General features: G+C 61.4%; 2 protein-coding genes across 4 annotated transcripts; one reads left to right on the top strand and one right to left on the bottom strand.

Annotated features, from left to right (window-relative positions):
- The first annotated feature begins 2,085 nt into the window (after positions 1 to 2,085).
- FAM83H (family with sequence similarity 83 member H) lies at positions 2,086 to 11,664 on the top strand. Of its 3 annotated transcripts, XM_081116690.1 has the most exons (6): positions 2,180 to 2,245; positions 2,857 to 2,943; positions 5,371 to 5,832; positions 6,604 to 6,768; positions 6,841 to 6,965; positions 7,147 to 11,664. In XM_081116690.1, the coding sequence occupies exons 3-6, from the start codon at positions 5,386 to 5,388 to the stop codon at positions 9,935 to 9,937; spliced, it is 3,528 nt and encodes a 1,175-aa protein (XP_080972816.1). In that variant the 5' UTR covers positions 2,180 to 2,245; positions 2,857 to 2,943; positions 5,371 to 5,385; the 3' UTR covers positions 9,938 to 11,664. The 3 variants fall into 3 exon arrangements, with proteins under 3 accessions (XP_080972818.1, XP_080972816.1, XP_080972817.1); XM_081116692.1 differs by lacking the exon at positions 2,857 to 2,943 and having other exon boundaries at positions 2,086 to 2,245; XM_081116691.1 differs by lacking the exons at positions 2,180 to 2,245; positions 2,857 to 2,943 and adding an exon at positions 4,973 to 5,156.
- A 1,329-nt stretch (positions 11,665 to 12,993) lies between these two features.
- Positions 12,994 to 18,579, bottom strand: MAPK15 (mitogen-activated protein kinase 15; the record flags this gene model as incomplete). Its single annotated transcript, XM_081116489.1, has 14 exons — positions 18,473 to 18,579; positions 17,177 to 17,275; positions 16,939 to 16,968; positions 16,744 to 16,834; positions 16,071 to 16,201; positions 15,817 to 15,980; positions 15,512 to 15,651; positions 14,736 to 14,793; positions 14,240 to 14,377; positions 14,042 to 14,147; positions 13,712 to 13,913; positions 13,482 to 13,615; positions 13,255 to 13,383; positions 12,994 to 13,167 (listed from the first exon to the last, which is right to left on the bottom strand). The coding sequence occupies exons 1-14, from the start codon at positions 18,539 to 18,541 to the stop codon at positions 12,994 to 12,996; spliced, it is 1,665 nt and encodes a 554-aa protein (XP_080972615.1). The 5' UTR covers positions 18,542 to 18,579.
- Between the last annotated feature and the right edge of the window lie 2,919 nt (positions 18,580 to 21,498).

Raw genomic sequence — 21,498 nt, 5'->3', positions numbered from 1 at the left:
CAGTGGGAACAGCACTACACACTCCCTGGGCCCGGTGGACAGTCAGCAGGTGCCAAATGGGAAAAAAGGACTGCAGGTGCCCTAACAGAGCACCCTGCTGGCTTCCTGGCCACCTGTCTGACCCTGGTTATTGCTGTGTGTGTGCCAGCAGCTTGACTGGGAATGCTTGGCAATAGCTCATCCCCCTCACCCTCACTCACCTGCCCCCTCCACCCCTGGCTCAACCATCCTCCAGTCCCAGGACCTGACCACAACCCCCAGGGTGGGGTGTCCCGTACCCATCTCCCTGCTCCAAACCACTGGGCTGCCAGTCGGACAAGTTTTGTCTTAATGCACAAGCTGGAGCCCAGCCCCAGTCCCCTCACCCTTCCACGCCCAGCCTCCTTCTAGCCTGGCCTTGGCAGGTGTTGTTAGGAACTGGAAGCCACACCCCTCTCCCTGGTCTGCTTGACTGACCCCAAAGTTTATGTCTCTGGGAGACCTGCCCTACCCCAAGCTGGGTCGGGGTCCCCTCAACCTCCCCCACTGCCAGGTAACCCACTGCAGCACTGTTGCCTGGGCACTGGTCTGACCCCATGCCCTGTGCCCACCATGTTGGCTCTGCTGGAGTGTTGCTGTGTTTGGGGACAGAATGACCCTGAAAACTGAGAAAACGGGGTCTGGCAGGGAGAGGGGTGAGGAGGAAGGTGACAAGGTTGACAGAGGGGGGCTGAGGCGCTGTGACAGTGGAAAGTGCTTGGGGGGCTGGCGGGGGCCCTAAGGGAGGTTCTGATGGGAAATGGGTTGAGCAGGGTCCACAGTGTTTGGGGGTACACTGGCAGGACTGAGGCACCTAGGGGCAGCTGAGGGCTTCACTGTGTGCGTGGAGGGAAGGTGTCCATGTGGGGCTCCGTGTGAGTGGGGTCCCCTCCTGTGCGGTCGGTGCTCGCAGGGTCCCTGGTGTAGGGGGGCTTTTCAGTGTTCCCACAGGGCCTTTTATGTGTGCAGAGTTCTGGAGGGTCCCTGTGTGGAGGTCAGTGAATGTGGGTCCCCTGCTTGTGGGTGGACACCGAGTAACAGGCATGTGTGGGACTTGGTGTGCACGTACTTCCCGCCTATGTGCGGGTTCCTGTCTGCCTGTGAGGTCCCATGTTCGTGGCAGAAGGGCTGGTGTGTGCAGGGTCCCCTATATGTGTGGGCACTGGTGTGTGAGGGTCAGTGTGTGTGCGTGTCCCCTGACCATGTGGGGGGGTGCAGAACACCCTGAGCCTGTGTGTGTGGCCTGTGGGGGCCAGAAAATGTGTGTGGGGGTTGGTGTAGGTGTGGGGTCCATTTTTAAGAATAAGTTTTCATTGATTTGAAATAGAAAGGAAAGGAGAGGGAGAGAGAAACATGGACGACAAACATCGACCAGCTGCCTCCCGCACGCCCCCTGCAGGCATCAGCCTGCAGCCCAGGCACGCGCCCGACCCGAAATCAACCTGGGGACCTCTTGGTTCACGGGTGACACTCAACCACTGGGCCACACCCGCCGCAAAAGGGCCCATTTTTGTGGACTAGTGTCCCCTGTGTGTGTGGCTCCCGATAGGGATGGGTGTCAGCGTGGGGTCGATGCGAGCAGGGCTCCGGAGCACCCGCAGGGGCCCCGGTTCTCGCCGAAGTCAGTGTGCGCGGGAGGGGCCTCTGCGCCGGCCGGGGCGGGGGCGGCGGGGTGTTGCGGGGAGCGCCCCGCGGCCCCGGCCCGGCCACGCCCCGCAGCCTCGCCCGCCTCACCTGCCGCGGCCGCGACCAGAAGCTCCGCCCCTCGCGTCGAGCCGGCCCGTTTCCTAGCGACTGAGCCGGAACTTCCCAGTGACCTCCACTTCCGGGGCGAGGGTTAGGGGTCAAGCGTAGGGACCTCGAGCCTCCGGTGAACTGATGGGGGTCCGGGGCTCTGGCCGTGTGCGGGCGCGCCGGGCGGGGCTTCCCGGACGCGCCGCCGGGGGGCCCGACGGGGCCGGGGGGGCCCCGGGGCGCGCGGGGCGGCGGCGCGGCGGCGGGCGGGCGGAGGAATGCGGGCGCGCCGCGGGTGGGGCCGCCCCGCCTCCAGGTGCTGCCCGGGCAGGCCGGCGGCGGGAACGGGCGGGGCGGGGGCGGGCGCGTGAATCAGGCCGCGCGGCGGGCGGGCCGCGGCAGGGAGTGGCTGCCGGACCGACCGGACCGCGAAGCCGCTGGGCGGCGGTCGGCTCCTGCTGTCCTCGTCCCGAGACCCCGCGCACCTGGCCAGGTAGGGCCCTCCCCGGCGGGGCGCGGGGCGGGGCGGGGCGCGCGGGAGGGTGGGCGCGCGGGCCCCCACGTCGCGGCTCGCCGGCGGCCCCCCTCGGGGCTGCTTGGCCCAGAGCCCGTCGGCGGGCGGCAGGCGGCCTCGCGCGAGGCCGGCCCAGGAGGAGCGGAGTGGGAAGGGGCCCGGGCGCCGGCGGCCCTGACGCCCTCCCGCCCTTGAGGCGGGCTGGGGCCTGGGGGGAGTGCTGGGCCGGCCTGGACCCTCCCCAGGGGTGCCCCGCCCAGGCGCCTCGGCGCCGGGCCCGTCGGGTTCCCTACCTGGGGTGTCGGGAGAGCGGAAGGCCCCCGCCCTCGTGCTCGCGTCCTGGGACTGGGGTGGGGGAGTGGGACGCTCGCCCAGGCCCCGCTAACTCCCTGGGGCCCGCCAACTCTGTGGTGAGCGCTCCTAAAAGTACAGCTCTTGGACTTCCAGTCTGTGAGCCCATCCGTTGGAATCCTTCCGGGCTCCTAATACCCCGCAGTCCTTCCTTCGGGGACCCTCCTCCTGCCCGCCCTTCCATACTTGGCACACTGTCCCCACCCGCGAGCCTTAGCCCCACACCTCCCTCCTGCCAGATGGGACAGGTCCATGGTCTTGAAGTCCCTAGCGCAAGCCCACTGGAGCCCTGAGCCCCCTGGACACCGGCTGGCTTGAGGTCAGAGGTCAGCACCGGGAAGCTGATTCTTGCTGAGTCATTGGGAAAAGAACCCTTCCCTCCCCGAAGGCAGGTGGCAGTAGGCAAATGTGTGGGGAGGCACTTGGTTGAGGTTCCACATTTCGGGCTGAGGAATGGCCACTTTACATTCCACAGTTCAGGGTGTGCAGACACCCATGAAAGGAAACCAGCAGAGGAACAGGACACTGAGGTGGTGGTGTTGCTATGTGAGGCTGAGCAGGGCCACCTTCCCAACCAGTCCTGTCTGATGAGAAGGTTCTTCACCCACCATGGGATACCTCCAACCCCCATTGCATGCAATCTGGGCAGTTTGTGTTGGACCCCCTTCCCTTTTTAGTGTGTTGCCCCAACATGGAAAGTGCCATCAAGCCCTGCATGGTCAGACTGACCCTGTGTAGCCACATACCACAGTGTCCCCCATCATATACAGTGTGAGACACTCCCCAACACTGTGATCAGATCCAGTGCAAGAACTCCCCCCCACACACACTGTGGTCAGATGTAGTTTGAGACACCCCCCCCCCCACTGATCAGATACAGTGAGACCCTGCCCCCCACTGTGATCAGATGCAGTGTGAGGCACCCCACACATACTGGTCAGATATAATGTGAGGCACCCCACACATGCTGGTCAGATACAGTGTGAGGCACCTCCCCACTGTGGTCAGATACAGTGTGACATCCCCACACATTGTAATCAGCGTGAGGCACTCCCCCACACACTGTGGTCAGACACAGACCCTGGTACAGTCGGACAGGCCCACCCTTCACACCCCCATATGGTATTCCTCAATTTGGTTCTGTACAATGAGGATTGTATGGCCACCCCTGTGCAACTGTGGGCTGTCAGGACAGTATCCCCACACAAAGGAATGTCAGCAACTGTCCCTGGGACCAGGTAGCAGCTCTGCCCAATGTAAACTGAATGGCACACAGGTATCCTACACCTCCCATCCCCAGGGAAGGTGGACCAGAAAGTTTCCCCAGTTCATTGTACACAACAGAGCCCTGACCCCTCCAGTCAGCCTCAGCCAACTGCATGTGAGGAGGGGGCAGAACTGCTTCCCTCAGCCAGGATCAACATCCAGGAGCCTAGCCCGGCCAGGTGTGGCTCAGCGGTTGAGCGTCGACCTAGGATCCAGGCGATCAGGGTTCGATTCCTGGTCAGCGCACATGCCCAGGTTGTGGGCTCAATCCATGACTCTCTCATCATTGATGTTTCTATCTCCCTCTTCTTTCCTCTCTCTGAAATCAATAAAGATATATTAAAAAAAAACATCCAGGAGCCTAGAGCTAGGCAGGAGCAGCAGGGGTGGGGTGAGCAGTGCCTGGGGCTCTCCTCCTGGGGTAGGAGAACAGGTATCCATGTTATGGGATGTGGGTAGATGGGTTCTGGGAGCTCAGGAGAGGCCTCCACCTGGGCAGGCAGCTGTGAAGTTGATGTGAGCGGTATGGTTGGAGAGGCACATTCAGAACCCAGGACAGCCTGGTGGTCACAGCAAAGGGCTGTGACTTCATCTGGAACAAAGCAGTGAGTAGGGCAGTGATGACTAGGAAAGATCACTGCTGCCACACAGGGCTGGGCTTGGCTGGGTCAGGACTCAGCTCCCCAGGAGGAGGAAGCGGCAGCCCAGGTCTGCTGGAGTGTGAAGCGGGGCTGTAGGGAGGGGCGGGTCAAAGGGCAGGGTAGGTTAGAACCTTGGGACTCTGAGTGTGAGACCTTGTAGGATGGGTGCAGGTGTGGCTATTGGCTGTGGGTGGAGCTTAACTGTCCTCTGGCTAGACTAATGTAGTGACAGGCTCTATACTGAGCTCACCTTGGGCCAGGCATGGTATCTGGTCAGCCCTGACAGCTGAATACTATGGTGGAGGTAAGGAGCCAGGAAGGCAAGGCAACTGGCCCCAAGGCCCAGCACCAGGGACAGGCAGTTGGCCACTCAGTTTGTCTAGTTCTCAGAGTGCCAGGGACCCACAAAAAAGCATTGTCATAAAATCAGAAGAAAAATAAGAATATCATAATAAAGAACCTAGACTGAATTAGGTTTTCTTTATACCAACAGTCATAAAATATTAATATTATGGCAGGAAGGGCCCCCAAAGCAGAAGTGAGTGGGGCCGCTGAAGATATAAAGTAACCCTGAGTAGGGGTTGTGTGGAGCCCGTCTGGAACCTGGAGCGCAAGGCTCTCCCTGGGTCCTGGTGAGAGCAAGGGCCCTAATTGCATGGCTCCTCTGATGTCTCCCAGCTAGGGTCCTAGGGTCTTGGGGTGCCCTAAAAGCCTCCAGGCCTGGGCAGAACTCCCAGCACACCCAAGGTCTCAGACAGCCCTTACACAGTGTGTCCACACTTGAGCATGAGGGGTGTGGGCTCAGTGCCCCTGCCCTGGTAATGCGTTTTCCTGCCCCTCCCCCAGGCCCCTGGCCCCATCATGGCCCGTCGCTCCCAGAGCTCCTCCCAGGGAGACAACCCACTGGCACCAGGATACCTGCCACCTCATTACAAAGAGTATTACCGCCTGGCAGTGGATGCACTGGCTGAGGGCGGGCCAGAGGCCTATAGCCGCTTCCTGGCTTCTGAGGGGGCACCTGCCTTCCTGTGTCCTGAGGAACTAGACCACGTGAGCCGCCACCTGCAGCCCCCACAACATGTTGCCCAGGAGCCCCCTGAAGGCAGCCCTCCCAACGTGGACATGGATGGCTCCTCGGGTACCTACTGGCCCGTGAACTCGGACCAGGCGGTGCCTGAGCTCGACCTGGGCTGGCCCCTGACCTTCGGCTTCCAGGGCACTGAAGTCACAACACTGGTGCAGCCACCGCCGCCCGACAGCCCCAGCATCAAGGACGAGGCTCGCAGGATGATCCGCTCTGCCCAGCAGGTGCCTGTTGTGGACTTCAGTGGGCAGGGGGAGAGGGCAGCCTGAGGAGTGAGAGAGATGAGCTTACCAGCTTAGGGGTGAGGGTGAGGCGAGCTTCAGCAAGGATTTCCTGGCAGACTCCTAGGGTCGCCAAGGGTTGGCTTATCCCAGGCTGCAGGCTGTTTTCTCTACATAGGTTTGCTTGTCTGTGGCCATGGGCAGTACTCAGGGACTCTGGGATGGTTGGGCCCTCTCCTGGCCAAGCTCTGTTGTTCATAAAATTACCTCTAGTCCTGCTCTTGACCCAACTGAGGGTTTCTTACCCCTCACCAAGCAGTTGGCAAGCAGCAAAGGGGCCTGTTAAACCACAGAGGCAGGCTGTAGGTCCAAATGCTAAAGACTCCTGCCTCTGCCCAAGGGTGAGGGGTTCAGACATCTGTGGAGCAGGTGGGGTTGCAGGAGTTTCACTCACCTTACCTTTGCCCCATCCAGGGATCTGCCCAGGAGTGAGCACCCACCCCCAGCAGGACAGCCCTTCCCCAACAGGATGCAGGCCCTGTGCCTACCTAGGGCTCCATGGGCCACCCACCTGGCCAGCAGCCCCACATCCCTTCTGATAGCCCCTCCTCCTGACCCCATTCCCTGATGGCCCTACTCTCCCCTGGGATGGGCTAGTGGTTATTTTGCTCAGTTTGTGGGTGATTCAGAGGATCACTGGGCTGAGAGGTGTGGCTAGAGAATGGTGGGGAGAGCAGAGGGTTCTTCCCTTGGTCCTTGACCCAACCCCCGCAGGTGGTGGCCGTAGTGATGGACATGTTCACCGACGTGGACCTTCTCAGCGAAGTGCTGGAGGCCGCTGCCCGCCGCATCCCAGTCTACATTCTCCTGGACGAGATGAATGCACAGCACTTTCTGGACATGGCGGACAAGTGCCGTGTCAGCCTGCACCATGTGGATGTGAGTGACCTGGGGAGGTGCAGGGAAGGCGGGAAACCCCACCGCAGAGACCTAAGGCCTCTCTCCCCCTAGTTCTTGCGAGTGCGCACTGTGGCAGGCCCCACCTACTACTGCCGCACTGGGAAGTCCTTCAAGGGCCACGTGAAGGAGAAGTTCCTCTTGGTGGATTGTGCCGTGGTGATGAGTGGGAGCTACAGGTGCGCAGCCCTGAAGCCCCAACACCTCCCCGCCCCATGGCCTCCTCTCCAGAACCCCTCCTGTAGCCCATCACAGCACCGCCCAGCCTGCCCTCCCCTGCATTTTTGCAGACTTTACACCCCAGCCACAGGCTGCTGAGTCCCGCCCCCTCCCCTGACTCTAGCCCTATCCCACCCCCAGCTTCATGTGGTCCTTCGAGAAGATCCACCGCAGCCTGGCCCACGTGTTCCAGGGTGAGCTGGTCTCCAGCTTCGATGAAGAGTTCCGCATCCTCTTTGCACAGTCTGAGCCCCTGGTGCCCGCGGCTGGGGCGCTGGCCCGCATGGATGCTTATGCCCTGGCTCCGTACTCTGGGGCTGGGCCCCTGATGGGCGGCCAGGTGGCCGGGGCACCAACTCCTTTCTCCTTTCCCAAACGAGCACACCTCCTGTTCCCACCGGCTCGGGAAGAGAGCCTAGGCTTCCCCTCCTTCCTCGACCCTGACCGCCACTTCCTGTCGGCCTTCCGCCGGGAGGAGCCGCAGCGGATGCCTGGGGGTGCCCTGGAGCCTCATGCAGGGCTGCGGCCACAGTTACGACGGTGGGACACAGAGGCCGGACCAGGTGCTGAGCTCGCAGGCCCACGGGGCTTCTTCCAGGCACGGCACCTGGAGATGGACTCCTTCAAACGGCACAGCTACGCTGCCGCAGATGGCACCGGTGCGGTGGAGAACTTTGCTGCCGCTCGGCAGGTGTCAAGACAGACATTCCTCAGCCATGGTGACGACTTCCGCTTCCAGACCAGCCACTTCCACCGTGACCAGCTCTACCAGCAGCATTACCAGTGGGACCCACAGTTTGCATCGGTGCGCCCACAGGGCCTGTTCGAAAAGCTGCGCGCTGGCCGCCCTGGCTTCACAGATCCGGAGGACTTCGCCTTGGGTGCCGGGCCACGCTTCCCTGAGCTTGGCCTGGATGGACACCAGCGTCTAGACTACGTGCCATCCAGTGAGTCGCGTGAGGTACGCCACGGCTCAGAACCGGCCTTTGGTCCCGGGTTCCAGTCAGGACCCCGCTGCCTGGAACCTGGCGGGGCCCCACGCCCCAACGTGGGCCAACGTTTCCCCTGCCAGGCAGCAGGGAGGCTGGGCCCTGAGACTGGGCTGGAGGTGGAGCCTGAACGCAGGGTTGGGCCTGAGGGGCGGGCTGGGCTAAGGCACTGGCGCCTTGCCTCCTACCTGAGCGGTTGCCATGGAGAGGACACAGGTGAGGAGGGCCTGCCAGCGCCCATGGAGGCCGAGGCCTATGAAGATGATGTGCTGGTTTCCGGGGGCAGGGTGGCTGGTGGGGACCTGCTTCCCTCAGGCTTCCGTGTGCCCACGTCCTTCCCAGCAAAGGGCCCTGTGCCTGGCTCCAGCAGTGGTGGCGGCAGTGGCCCAGAGCGCGAGGGCCTGGAGGACGCAGGCTTGGCCAAGCAGGACTCTTTCCGCTCACGCCTGAACCCATTGATCCAGCGTAGCTCCCGGCTTCGCTCCTCACTCATCTTTGCTTCGCAGGCAGAGGGTGCAGGTGGGGCTACTGTGGCCACCACTGAAAAGGTGCAGCTCCTGCACAAGGAGCAGGCAATCGACGAGATGCTGGGCCCTGGGGGTGAGGCCCTGCGCTCCAATGCCTCCACCAAGGTGGCCGAGCTTCTGGAGAAGTACAAGGGCCCCGCTCGAGATTCCAGTACAGCCATAGTCACCTCCGCCAGCCATAGCAAGGCTGTTGTGTCCCAGGCGTGCGGGGAGGAGGTGGCAGTGCCAGGGAACACAGGGAGTGAGCAACGCAGCCTCGAGAGCTGCCTGCTCGACCTCCGCGACTCCTTCACACAGCGGCTGCACCAGGAAGCTGAGCGGCAGCCAGGAGCTGCCACACTCACTGCCACTCAGCTGCTTGACACGCTGGGCCGGAGTGGCACCGACAGGCTGCCTTCCCGCTTCCTCTTGGCCCAGAGCCTCTCTACCTCCCCTCAAGGGCGGGACAGCCCCCCAGTGGAAGCGCCCCACTCAGAGCCAAAAGGGAGCCCCACCCCAGCCTACCCCGAACGGAAGGGGAGTCCCACCCCCGGGTTTCCCACTCGGAGAGGCAGCCCAACCACAGGATTTACTGAGCAGAAGGGGAGCCCCACCTCAGCCTACCCTGAGCGCAGGAGCAGTCCGGTGCCCCCTGTGCCAGAGCGCAGGGGAAGCCCGGTGCCCCCCGTGCCAGAGCGCAGGGGCAGCCTCACCCTTACCTTCTCTGGAGAGTCTCCAAAGACTGGGCCAGTGGAGGAGGCGCCTACTGGCCCCATGGAGGTCCTGCGCAAGGGGTCCTTGCGCCTCAGGCAGTTGCTGAGCCCTAAGAGTGAGCGGCGCACAGAGGATGAGGGCAGCTTCTCAGCGCCACAGGAGAACGGGCAGCCTGAGAGCCCCCAGCGGCCATCACTGAGCCGGGGTGACAGCACAGAAGCTGCCACAGGAGAGGAGCGGGGCCCGCGGGCGCGCATGACCTCAGCCACGGCCAATGCCTTGTACAGCAGCAACCTGCGAGACGACACAAAAGCTATTCTGGAGCAGATCAGTGCCCACGGCCAGAAGCACCGTGGAGTCCCCACCCCCTCCCCGGCCCACAGCAGCCCTGAGCTAGGCCACCCACCAGCTGCCAGCGGCCTGGCCCCTGACATGTCCGACAAGGACAAGTGTTCGGCCATTTTCCGCTCTGACAGTCTGGGGACACAAGGCCGACTGAGCCGCACACTGCCAGCCAGTGCAGAGGAGCGTGACCGGCTGCTGCGCCGCATGGAGAGCATGCGCAAGGAAAAGCGTGTCTACAGCCGCTTTGAGGTCTTCTGCAAGAAGGAGGAGGCCGGGGGCCCAGGGGGAGGAGAGGGCCCAACAGAGGAAGATGCCAGGGACAGCAAAGTGGGCAAGTTCATGCCCAAGATCCTGGGTACGTTCAAAAGCAAGAAATGAGCCTCCTGGCCCTCAGGCCACAGCAGTTTGGAACCCGGATGAGCACAACCAGAGCTCAGCTCCCCTTGGGGCTCACCCCCTGGATGCCCTGGCCTCCCCTTCTTGGGCTGCAGCTGTTCACTGCCCATGCCTTATTCGCCCAACTTCTGTCTCCTCCCAGCACCTGTTGCTAGGCCCCCACCTTCCCATTCTTAGGCATCTGCCTCCTCCATCTCTTTGGACTTCATGTCCTCTTTGGGCCTTCATTCACCTCAGGGACTCATGTCTTTGTGCCTTAGTTCCCAGTTTACTCAGGGCTTCGTGTCTCAGGGCTCCCCTTGCTCATGGCCTCCTGGCTACACTGCCTCTGCTGTGTCCTGGCCACGCCATCCTTCCTCTGCGCCTCCCACCTCCTCAGGGCCCACGACTCCACCTCCATCTCAGGCCACTGGAGGCTCCCTTCCTGCCCTGTCCATCTCCTGCCTCCTGACCCCTTTCTTGGTAGCCCATCCTTTCACTGTAGGGAGGCAGAGATGGTTGCAGACAGTGGGGGGGGGGGGGCTACTGAGGGAACCTATAAGGACTGCCCTGCCCCCAAGACCTGAAGCAGACTTGGCCACCCCTCCAGCAAGCACCAGGCCTCGGTGATGGATGATGTGTGGCCCCAGCCTCATGAATGGTCTCCACATGCCCTGACAGACACATTCACAGCCAGAAAGAGGCTGGATGCGGAGTGTTTGTATGTGAACAGGTGAGGGGCAGAGGACTTGGTCTAGTGGCACCTGAGCCCCAGCCCACTGGTCCAAGAGGTCCTGCGTCCGTCCCATGCACTGGGCATGGTCCTTGCCTTGCAGGTGCCCAGCTCCACCCTGTTCTGCATCCTTTCCTTTGTCACCAACTTAGTCTGTCCAACATTCCTGCTTACCTTTCTTGTATCTTTCTCACCATCAGAGAGTAACTTTGATTTGGAATGACATTTTGGCACCAAATGCTTAGAAAGTCTCCCCACTATATAAGCACTATACAAACACTCAGAAATGAGTGTTTCTGCTGTTTCTCTTTTTTTTTTAATGTGTTTTGTGTTTTTTATTTTTTGGTTGTTTTTGTGTGTTTTTAAATTTCAGAGCGAGGAAGGGAGAGGGAAAGATAGAAACATCAATGATGAGAGTCATTGGTCAGCTGCCTCCTGCACACCCCCCTATTGGGGATACTGAGGATCTAGCCTGCAACCCAGGCATGTGCCCTGACCAGGAATTGAACCAAGATCTCCTGGATCATAGGTCGATGCTCAACCACTGAGCCATACCAGCTGGGCTCTGCTATTTCTTTTCAAATAGCTTCTGGTTTTTTAAGTGTAAGAATCCTTATTACTCAGAATGGGAAAGGATTTAAGAAACAAGGGCACTGAGTGAAGGCTGCAGTTCTGACTCTAGGCCCCCTTTCATATGCTGGTAGCTCACAGTCTGGTTACCAAAGCAACTGCCCAGGTAGGGGTGACAGCAAGGACTTTCATCCAGGTGACAAAGGTCTGGGGAGCTGGATGAACTGGAGTTTGCTGACAAATGTTTCCACATGGCCTGGTGCTTAGGGAGGGCCCAAGAGGGAAGTGGAGCCTTCTGGCCGCTGGAGGCCAGTGGCTGGGGGCTCTTGGAGCCTCCTGTCTGCATTCCCCATGTCTTGCTGAGTAACACAGCTCCTCAAATGTGATTCTTAGCATTTTGATGTTAATAAAACAAGAACACAAAATACTTTAACATGTTCCCAAATATATGCAATCACCCAACTATATATTGCAAACTTTAGCCCTATGCTGTAGCACCAGACGAGCCCCAAGGTGCCCCCCGCCCCGCAGGCCGCCTTAGGAACCACTATGAGCCTAGAGGGAAAGGCTGGATGCTGGGCAGACAGGAACCTCAGGGTAACGGGTGGGACGGGGATGGGCTCCCGGAAAGGCGGTGAAGACCGAGTCCCTCACTAAGGACGAGAGACAGGCAGGCAGGCTGCGGACAGACAAGGCTTTATTGGAGGTGATTGGGGCTGGAGCGGGAACCTCACTGGACAAGCTTCCTGGGACTCCGACGCGGCCAAGCAAAGGGGGGGGGGGGGGAGTGGCGAGCGCCGGGACTGGGGGAAGTTAGCGGACTGAGGCGGCCGGACGTTGGGGCACTGGGGCGGCGCGGCTGCGGGCGGCGCTCAGGCGCGGTGTCCCGGGGGGCGGGGAGCGGGGGCGGGCGGCGCTCAGGCGCGGTGTCCGGGGGGCGGGGAGCGGGGGCGGGCGGCGCTCAGGCGCGGTGTCCGGGGGGCGGGGAGCGGGGGCGGGCGGCGCTCAGGCGCGGTGTCCGGGGGGCGGGGAGCGGGGGCGGGCGGCGCTCAGGCGCGGTGTCCGGGGGGCGGGGAGCGGGGGCGGGCGGCGCTCAGGCGCGGTGTCCGGGGGGCGGGGAGCGGGGGCGGGCGGCGCTCAGGCGCGGTGTCCGGGGGGCGGGGGCGGCGGCGGGCGGCGCTCAGGCGCGGTGTCCGGGGGGCGGCGGCGGGCGGCGCTCAGGCGGGGTGTCCCGGGGGGCGGGGAGCGGGGGCGGGCGGCGCTCAGGCGCGGTGTCCCGGGGGGCGGGGAGCGGGGGCGGGCGGCGCTCAGGCGCGGTGTCCCGGGGACGGGGGCGGCTGCGGCTGCGGGCGGCGCTCAGGCGCGGTGTCCCGGGGGGCGGGGAGCGGGGGCGGGCGGCGCTCAGGCGCGGTGTCCGGGGGGCGGGGAGCGGGGGCGGGCGGCGCTCAGGCGCGGTGTCCGGGGGGCGGGGAGCGGGGGCGGGCGGCGCTCAGGCGCGGTGTCCCGGGGGGCGGGGAGCGGGGGCGGGCGGCGCTCAGGCGCGGTGTCCGGGGGGCGGCGGCGGGCGGCGCTCAGGCGCGGTGTCCGGGGGGCGGCGGCGGGCGGCGCTCAGGCGCGGTGTCCCGGGGGCGGGGGCGGGCGGCGCTCAGGCGGGGTGTCCCGGGGGCGGGGGCGGGCGGCGCTCAGGCGCGGTGTCCCGGGGGCGGGGGCGGGCGGCGCTCAGGCGGGGTGTCCCGGGGGCGGGGGCGGGCGGCGCTCAGGCGCGGTGTCCCGGGGGCGGGGGCGGGCGGCGCACGGTCCCGCGGGCGTGGGAGTCGCCCCCGAGCAGGGCCCTCGGGGCGCCCTGCATCCCCCGCGAGGCCGAAGTGCCCGACGTCCTCCGGCCGGGCCGGGACTGGAGCCGGGCCGCCCCAGGACGGGAGAGAGACCCCTGCAAGCAGCGGGGGCCCTGAGCGCTGGGGCGGGCGAGGCGACCCCCGAGCGAGGCGGGGAGGGGAGGGCTGGGGGCCGGGCTCACCTGCCGAGCGCCCGCCGCCCTCGCCCCGGGCGCCGGGCCCCGGTCCTTCCGGACAAGCGCGTGGACGGCCACCCGGGCGGCGGCCTGCGCGGCCGGGGAAGGCCCCGCCCCCTGGCCCCGGGGCTGCACCTGGGAAGCGCAGTCAGGGGGTCACTGCCGGTCGCGGGTCTGGGGTGCTGTCCGCCTTCCCAAAGGCACAGCGGAGGGGTCCCCCGTGCACGACCTACCCGCGAGGGTGCTGAGGGGTATTCCAACGATGCCCCGAGGAGCCTTTCCCCTCTCCCAGGACCTCCAGGGGGTGGAGACGGGAGCAGGGGGGCGGAGTTCTGCCTGGGGACATTCTTGGCTCCCCAGGGGGCATCTGTGGGGTAGGAGGATGAGCCCTGGGGTTAGAAGTCCTGGGCCTGAGGGTTGCTGCGCCCACACCTAAGGGCCCGAGCCCGCTCAGATCACACACCGTGAGGGAGATCGTGGCCAGGGCTGTTCTGAGGCCTGTGTCCAAGATCCTGCGCAGGCCAGAGGGAGGGGAGCTGGGGGATGGCTCTGGGTGTGAGTGCACACGCCTGGGGCAGGGGGGCGCTGGGCTCTGCCCCTGATGGGACATCCCCCAGGTCTTTCTCTCTCAGAATGCGGTTGTTGTCCCCACGCTCCAGGATCATCTGTGGGAGGGAAGGGGTGCTCAGGGGGGCGAGGCTTGGGCGTGAGAGTATTGGGAGCAACTCTTAGGCAAGGGGACACCTGGAGGGGGCAGTGGATGGGAAATGATGCGGGTCGCAGTCTGGAGCACCTGATAGAGGCGGCTCCGGTACTCAGCGGCTGTGAGCTGGACTCCTTCGTGCACTGGGAGCTGCACATCCGCCTCTAGTGTCCACTCATGGGCCGGGCAGTGGAACCTGCAGGAGCCCATGAGGCAGGTGCAGGAGAAGTGAGGCAGGCTGCGGTGAAGCCAGCCTTTCCCACGGAGCTCAGCGTCTCCCACCCCTACCTCCGCACGTAGGGGTGCTGCAGTGCCTGGGCTGCGCTAAGCCGCTTGTCCGGGGCAAACACCAAAAGTCGGCTGAGGAGGTCCAGGGCCTCTGGAGGCGTGTCCACCGGCAGGAGGGTGTCCAGCGTCTGCCGTGGCCTGCTGGTACCAGTGAATTCTCTCCTTTCCAGGTCTGGGCTCCTCCCCACATCCACATCTGTGACCCAAGCTCAACCTTTTGCCTTGCCCCACTTAACTGTCTCTGGATCCCCTCAACTCATTCACCACCCTCTGGAAGGGTCACCAGATCTCTGCCTTGCTTTCCGGTCCCCTCCTGTCCACTGTCCCCCACCCACCCACTCAAAGCAGCTCCTGTGGGTTCCACCCTACCCTGAGCTGGGCCCACACTGGGGACCTCTTTTTAGTATGACCAACGATTGCTGGTTTGGGGTCTAGACTGGTAAGCAAGGATACAGGAAGAGTGCTGGAGTCGGGCTCCCAAGCACCTGCAACTCACCAGGTCCCCAGGTGGTGCAGAATTGAGGCACTGTAGCCTGAGCCAAGAGCCAGGAGGTCTGCAGGGTGGGTGGTAGAAGGTGGTGTGATCAGGAGGGGGTGGTCTGGTGGAGCAGCTCAGGGAAGTCTGGGTCCAGCCATCCCTCTGGCCCCTGGAGTGACCTCCTCTCTCCAGGTCTGGGGCTGCCTGGCAGAGCTCAGACCTTGAATATCTGGACATGTGCATGCGCACCTGTGCCTGCCCTTGCACAACTTTACACCTTCACCATATGGCCATGCTCACACACCTCCATCCTTGCCCTTTCCACCCAAGAAAGTGGAGACTTGGGGAGAGAATGGGGTTCCCATGACCTGGTCCTTGCCTCTCTTGCCCCACCCCCCTCAGAGGAAGAAGAAGGACACCCCGTATGCTCCACTATGCCCCCACTGCTGCTTTCTTCCACCTCTTCCCCCAACCTCCCCTCCCCAGCTCCCAGAACAGTGTGGGTTCTGCCCCTACCACCACTCAGAGGACTAGCACTCTTGTCCTGACCTGGCTAGAACCTTCATGGGCACTGCTGGACCCTCGAGGACACATGAGGCCAGGCCCTACCTGCCTTGCAGACTGTCCAGGTGCTTCCTGAAACCCCCAGTAGCTCCTCCCTGTTGCCCAGCGTTTTCCAGTCTTCCTAAGGCTTCTGGACCCAGCCTGTCATCCTCCCCATCAGTCCTGGCCTGTTGGGCACTGTCTCCCCACAGCCTTGTGCTCTTGCCCAGTGGATCCCTGCACACACACACCCTCCTCAGATGGTGGTGGGATGGTCTGGAGGATCAGCTCCATCTGGTGGAATGTGGAAGTGCCAGGGAACAGGGGCCTTCCCCGCAGCATCTCTCCCAGGATGCAGCCGAGGCTCCACATGTCCACCCCGGGGGTGTACCTGGGGCAGAGGCAGGCTTGGAAAAGGGAAAATCAAGGCGGTTGGGAAGGGGTGGGTGAGGACACGTGGGGGGGCATAGGAAGGCCTAGGGGCCCTAGCTGGGCAAGAGGACATGGGGGGCCTGAAAGGGAAGGTGGCAACAGGATAGGAGGGTGTCACTGTTACCAGCTCGAGGACAGCAGCACCTCTGGAGCACGGTACCAGCGTGTGGCCACGTACTCTGTCAGGGCCTGGCCCTCAGGCCCCTCAGGGAAGCCACTGAGGGAGCGGGCGAGGCCAAAGTCACAGAGCTTCACCAGGCAGCTGGCATCCAGGAGAACGTTAGATGGCTGGGGAAGAGGAGGTGGGCTCAGGGCTGATGGGCCAGGACAGTGGGTGCACACGGAGCTGGGGGGCAGTGGAAAGAGGTTGGGCAGCACCTTCTGGTCCCGGTGGATGACGCGTCCTGAATGGATGAACATGGTGGCCCGCAGCAGCTGGTAGAAGATGTAGCGTTTGTGGATGTCCTTCAGCAGTGTGCCCTTGCAGATGACGGCATTCAGATCCGTGTCTAGGGGGCATGCAATTTAGTAAGGGGGTCTGGGTTAACCCCGGGGTCCTGGAGAGAGCAGGTAGGCCTGTCCTACTTTGAACCCTCACAGGTGCACCTCTGTCCGCCCACTGCCTGAAGTCCCCAGGTCCCACTGGCCATCCTCAGGGCCATGTCCTGGGCGTGTACACTTCCCAGTGGTCCCACAGGGCTCTTGGACCTGCTCACTGTCTTTGTTGGTACAGCAAGAAGTTTGTGGAATTATTTTTAGTACTTTATTTTGTGCCTTTGTTTTATAAAACGAGTAGAGAAAGGAAAGGGCTGCTGTGAAGAGTGAACAAAGCAGGAGCCTCGTGGGGATGGAGTCAAGGTAGTTACTGCCAGGGTCGGCCAAGGACTGTTTGTCCTTGGGCACAGGGACACTGCCCAAGGTGAGGGTGCTGGCCACTGCAGGGACCTGAGCAGCAGAGAGACATACAGAGGGAGCCAGGTCACTGGGGGGGGGGGGGGTTGTCCAAAGCTAGGACAGAGGTGAGGCTGGGGGCTGATGAGGCCTTGCTCACCCATAGACTCAAACACCAGGTATATGTCCCTGTCATTCTCCGCCTGGATCACATCCAGTAGCCTAATGATGTTTGGATGGTCCCCAAATTCCTGAGGAGAGAGCCAGGATCTGTGTTCTGGGGTGGAGGGGCCAGGTTTCCCCCAGTTTGGGAAGAATGCACCTGGGGAAGTGGGCAGATGCCTTGGCCACTTACTTGGAGCAGCATGATTTCCCGGAACGTTCTCTGGAATGAGACAGAAACACAAGTGTGTGCAAAGCCAGAAGGACCCAGAGGGGCTGGTGTTCTTCACCCACACACCCACTGAACCATGGGTACTGTTTCTTAGAGCAGTGCCAGAAACACACTGTGATTGGGCTTCCAGGTACCAAAGCAGCAGGGGTGAGCCCACAGCCCTGCCCTCACCCTTTCCCACACTTCCTCCCTTGATTACCTGGGCATCTGTCTTATTCCTAAAGGCATCAAAGATTTTCTTGATGGCCACAACCTCGCCAGTCCTCCGATCCATGGCCTTCCACACAATTCCATAGGCCTGGAGAGGAGTGAGGTCAGCCTCCTGCCCCACCAGCCCCCTACCAGACTGCCCTGCAGACAAGGCTCCTCCTTCCTGCTCTGGCTGCAGGGAGGGATGGGAGTATGGTAAGGGCACTGCAGGCTGCCCAGGACCCCAGCACCTTTTGGAGCAGGGTGACAGCAAGAGGAGATGGAGGCCAGGGTGGGTTGGGGTCCAGGGCAGGACCCTTCTCCAGGCACCTTAACCCCTCACTCACATACTCTATCCAGCCTGTCAGCAAATCCTGCTGGTTCCTTCAGAATGCCTCAGAATCCGGCCATTTCTACCATCACTGCTGCCCCCACCTCAGCCTGAGCCTCCTGCATGTTTCACCTGGTTAGTGGAGACTGACATCTTGATTAATCTCCCTTGCTCCCCCTCATCCCCATCCTCAACAGGCAGGGTGAGCCTGCTCTCTGCATCACTAAAAACAGAAGCCAAGCCTGGCCAGCATGGCTCAGTGGTTGAGCAGCAACCTGTGATCCAGGAGATGGTGGTTTGGTTCCTGGTCAGGGCACATGCCTGGGTTTGGGCTCAGTCCCCAACAGGGGGTGTGCAGGAAGCAGTCCATCAATGACTCTCATCATTGATGTTTCTCTCTCTCTCCCTCTCCCTTCCCCTCTCTGAAAAATCAATAAAGATATCTTTTTTAAAAAGTGGAAGCCAAAGTCCCACCTCCGATCACTTATATCCAGTCTCAACAACTCTGCGGTTCGCCCCAAAGCCAAGCAGGTTCTGACCTCAGGGCCTTTGTACTTGCTGTGTGCACTGACTGAACCGCTTTTTCCCCCCTCCCCATTAACACGCGCAGTCACGCACCCTCACGTACACTCAGGCACAATTCCACATGCTCATTCACAATCACGGACATGCACGGGCTTCTGGCTCCCATGCCGTGCCTACCGCGTTTACCCTCTCCGCCCCCCCCCGCGACTGCAGCAGGAGCGCCTAGCCGCCCAGGGCGGAATGTGGCCACGGGGACAGCCGAGGGCAGGCGGGGCGGCGCGCGGCGCCAGCACCAGGGCCAAGCCCCTGCCGAGGGTCCTGGGAGGAGGCAGCCGCAGGCCGACTACAGGAAACCCAGGCACCGGCTCGGCGGCGAGCCCGCGGCCGCCCCGCGGCGAGAACCCGCCGGCGGCGGCGGACGCGGCCCCGCGTGCCGCGCGGGGGCCTCACCCCCTTCCCGAGCCGCCGCCTCAGCACGTATCGCCGGGCCACGCGAGGGTCCACCTCGGCCGCGCACATGCCGGGGCGCGCGCGGCCCGCGGCAGCCGCCGAGCCGGTCGCCTTGGGAACCCGGCGGCGCCTCCGGGGCGCCTGCGCCAGGCCGGGGGCGGGGCGGACGAGCCCAAGCCCCGCCCAACCCGGGGCCCGTCGGAGCCCCCCGCAGGCGCCCGGCGCGCGGGACGGCGCCCTTTCCGCCCTCTGCCCGGGGAGGGGACCCGCCGCGGCCCGCGGCCCCGGCCTTCCTGCGGGCTCCGGGACGGCCGTGCTGGCGGGTGGCGCGTCGCTCGCAGGAGCCCGTCCATTGCGTTGCTGATGGGGGCAGCGGCCCACGCCATCCCCAGCGGTGCCAAATTATGCTCCCTGATCCCACAGAACTGAAATAAATAGCAAAGATGTTTGGACACCCCCCCCAAATTAGGAGATTAACCAGCTCACTTCTAAATAAACAGTGTGTCGAAGTGACGAGGGAAATTATGAATTGTTTTGAACTGAAAGATAATGAAAACGAGAACACCTGAGAGTGTGTGGGATGCAGCCAAAGCAACCTGAGAGGGAAATTTATAATTTTAAATGCTTATATTAGAAAAGTTTAAGTTTCCACCTTAAGAAAACAAAGAGAACAAAGAAAATTAAACCCAAAATAGGTACAGATAATGAAATAATAAAGATAAGAGTAGGGACCACTGAAATGGATAAGGAGAAAAACCAATGAAAAGCTGGTTCTTTGAATAAACGGAATAAAATGTAGCTGGACTGATTAAAATTAAATGAGAGACAGCACATTCCTACCAAACCTTTCAAACATTGAAAAGATAATGACCCTCGTTTATTAACAACCTCACACCAACATACCTGATAACTTAGATGAAATGGCAAATTCATTGAACGAGTGGGAGTATTTCCTAAATATAAATGTGAATTGAAATGCTACATGCCCATGAGGACAAAGGGCAGAGTAGAAGGCACATCGATGGAAGTGGAGGGAGGACTGATAACTGTCTGGACAGACTGAAGGGAATAAGAGCTGGACCCATGGAGGCCCCAAGGCCAGGAGTGGGGCTGTGATTGGAGCCCACCCCAGCCCCTTCTTTCTCCCCTTCCTCCATGAACCCCAAGCCAGAGGAGATCTTGACCCTGCCATTCTGCCACTGAGAATGTGGCCAATAAGCAATTATTCCAACATCAGTGAATTTCAGAAAGAAAAAAAAAAAAATCTGCAGAGTGAACTTCATTACACTTATTAAATCAATTATCATGTCACAAATTTAGTGGATATTTGACTCATCCATTAGTTGTTTTTAAATCTGCTATTATGTGTTTTATCTCAGGGCTATTATTTCTACCAAGTCCCACTTTCTCTTGTTCAAATATTCTTGCAGATATTAACCTTGTCAAAAAGGTTTTCTCACTTGTTAGTCAACAATAAATTTGATCATATGCGTGGTAATCTTTGCCTTTCTTTTGAGTGAGCCCATTATCAACTTGGGATATTTATTATGCATTAGATAAAAAGTACACCATGTACTTAATTTTCGGCTGAACCATGGGCAATATGGGGAGGCTTTGTCCAGGAGACCCAGAGTCAGGGGGGAGTGGGCAGTGGCAGGTCAAAACTCCTAGGAGGAAACAACCGGGTGGGAACCTCCAGCTCCAACCATCACCAGCCTCCTTGTAACTTAGGAGACCAGACTTACAGGGCTCCCATCTCCCAGACTGCATTCTTTCCCAGTCCACGTGCTTGGACCCTGTGCTCCCGTGTATCACAGTCCTTGTGTGGGGGCCCTACACCTTCCTTGCTCCTCAGTGTCAAAGTCTGAGTAGATATCACAGCTGTGTTTCCATCTATGTCACAGTTGTAGCCACTGTCCTTGTCTCATGCACAGCCTCCCGCACCCTGCTGGGTGGACCTAGTGTGCTCCTCCAGCACCAAAGTTGTCCTCTGCTCTACCCTGCTTCCTGTATGGGCTATGGACTCTTCAGGCACCTGCCTGGGCCCCTCCTAGGAGGACTAGTTGGGGTTGCGTTTGTGGTCGTCTCTGAGATTATGCCTCCAGACAGAAATGAGGATGCCAGAGGAGGTGTGTCCTGCTGGGCGCCCCCTCATGGCCATCTCTCAGGGTCATCTCTGAGCCAGCCTAAGGAGGTGGTTGTGGGCATTGCCATAGGTGCCTGTGCAGGGGCTCTAGACTCTGGGCATTTTTCTGTTTGTCATCCTCTTTCTTCACAGAGGTAGGGGAGCCCCTGGGGAGGCTCCCCTGGACCTCAGGCTGCTCTGGACCACACCCCAAGTCCCACCCCTACTGGCCAGACCTTCAGTGAGAGTGAGGACTGGGGAGCCAAACCCATAGATCCTGTCCTCCAGCCAGTCCTCTCCAATCTGTGGCTCTGCTGACCCTGAGCAGACCAAAGCCAGGGTCACCACAGTGGCATCACCACAGAGCCCTGTCTGGCTCTCCTGTGTTCCATGCATGCAGCCCAGGGTCCCATTGGCTCCAGTCTGCTTTTGCTCCTGGGAAATGGGTGGGAAACGGCCGTTGCAGCATGGCCCTCACTGCACCATGTGTCTGGGGAGGGCAGATCGCTTCCTCCAGGGGCAACCGTGGCTGATGCACATCATGACCTGGATATGGGCTTCCCACCTGGGGCTGACCATGAGCCTGGTGTGAGTCTGGCACTGGTTCCAAGGTACCTGGCTATGGAAGGGAGGCCACTGAGGAAGGGTCCTTGCCTGAATGCATGACCAAGAGCCAGTTCTGGTGGTGGTGGTGGTGCAGGAAAGGCAGGCCTGCAGGCAGCACACAATCTGGGATACAGGGAAGGAGACAGACTCAGGTCCCACCCAGAGGACAGCCAGGCTCAGGTCTCCAGGGCTTGACGCCAGCCAGAGGACACGTTGGATATATAGGCTCTCCTGGACTTCACTCATGTTCCTCTCACTTTCCCCTTTGCCATGGTGACCGCCATCAGTGCCGTGC

The sequence above is a fragment of the Miniopterus schreibersii genome (assembly GCF_964146895.1).
Source record: "Miniopterus schreibersii genome assembly, chromosome: 17".
Classification (NCBI taxonomy): Eukaryota; Metazoa; Chordata; class Mammalia; order Chiroptera; family Miniopteridae; genus Miniopterus; species Miniopterus schreibersii.
This window is presented reverse-complemented; position numbering and strand designations above follow the sequence as displayed.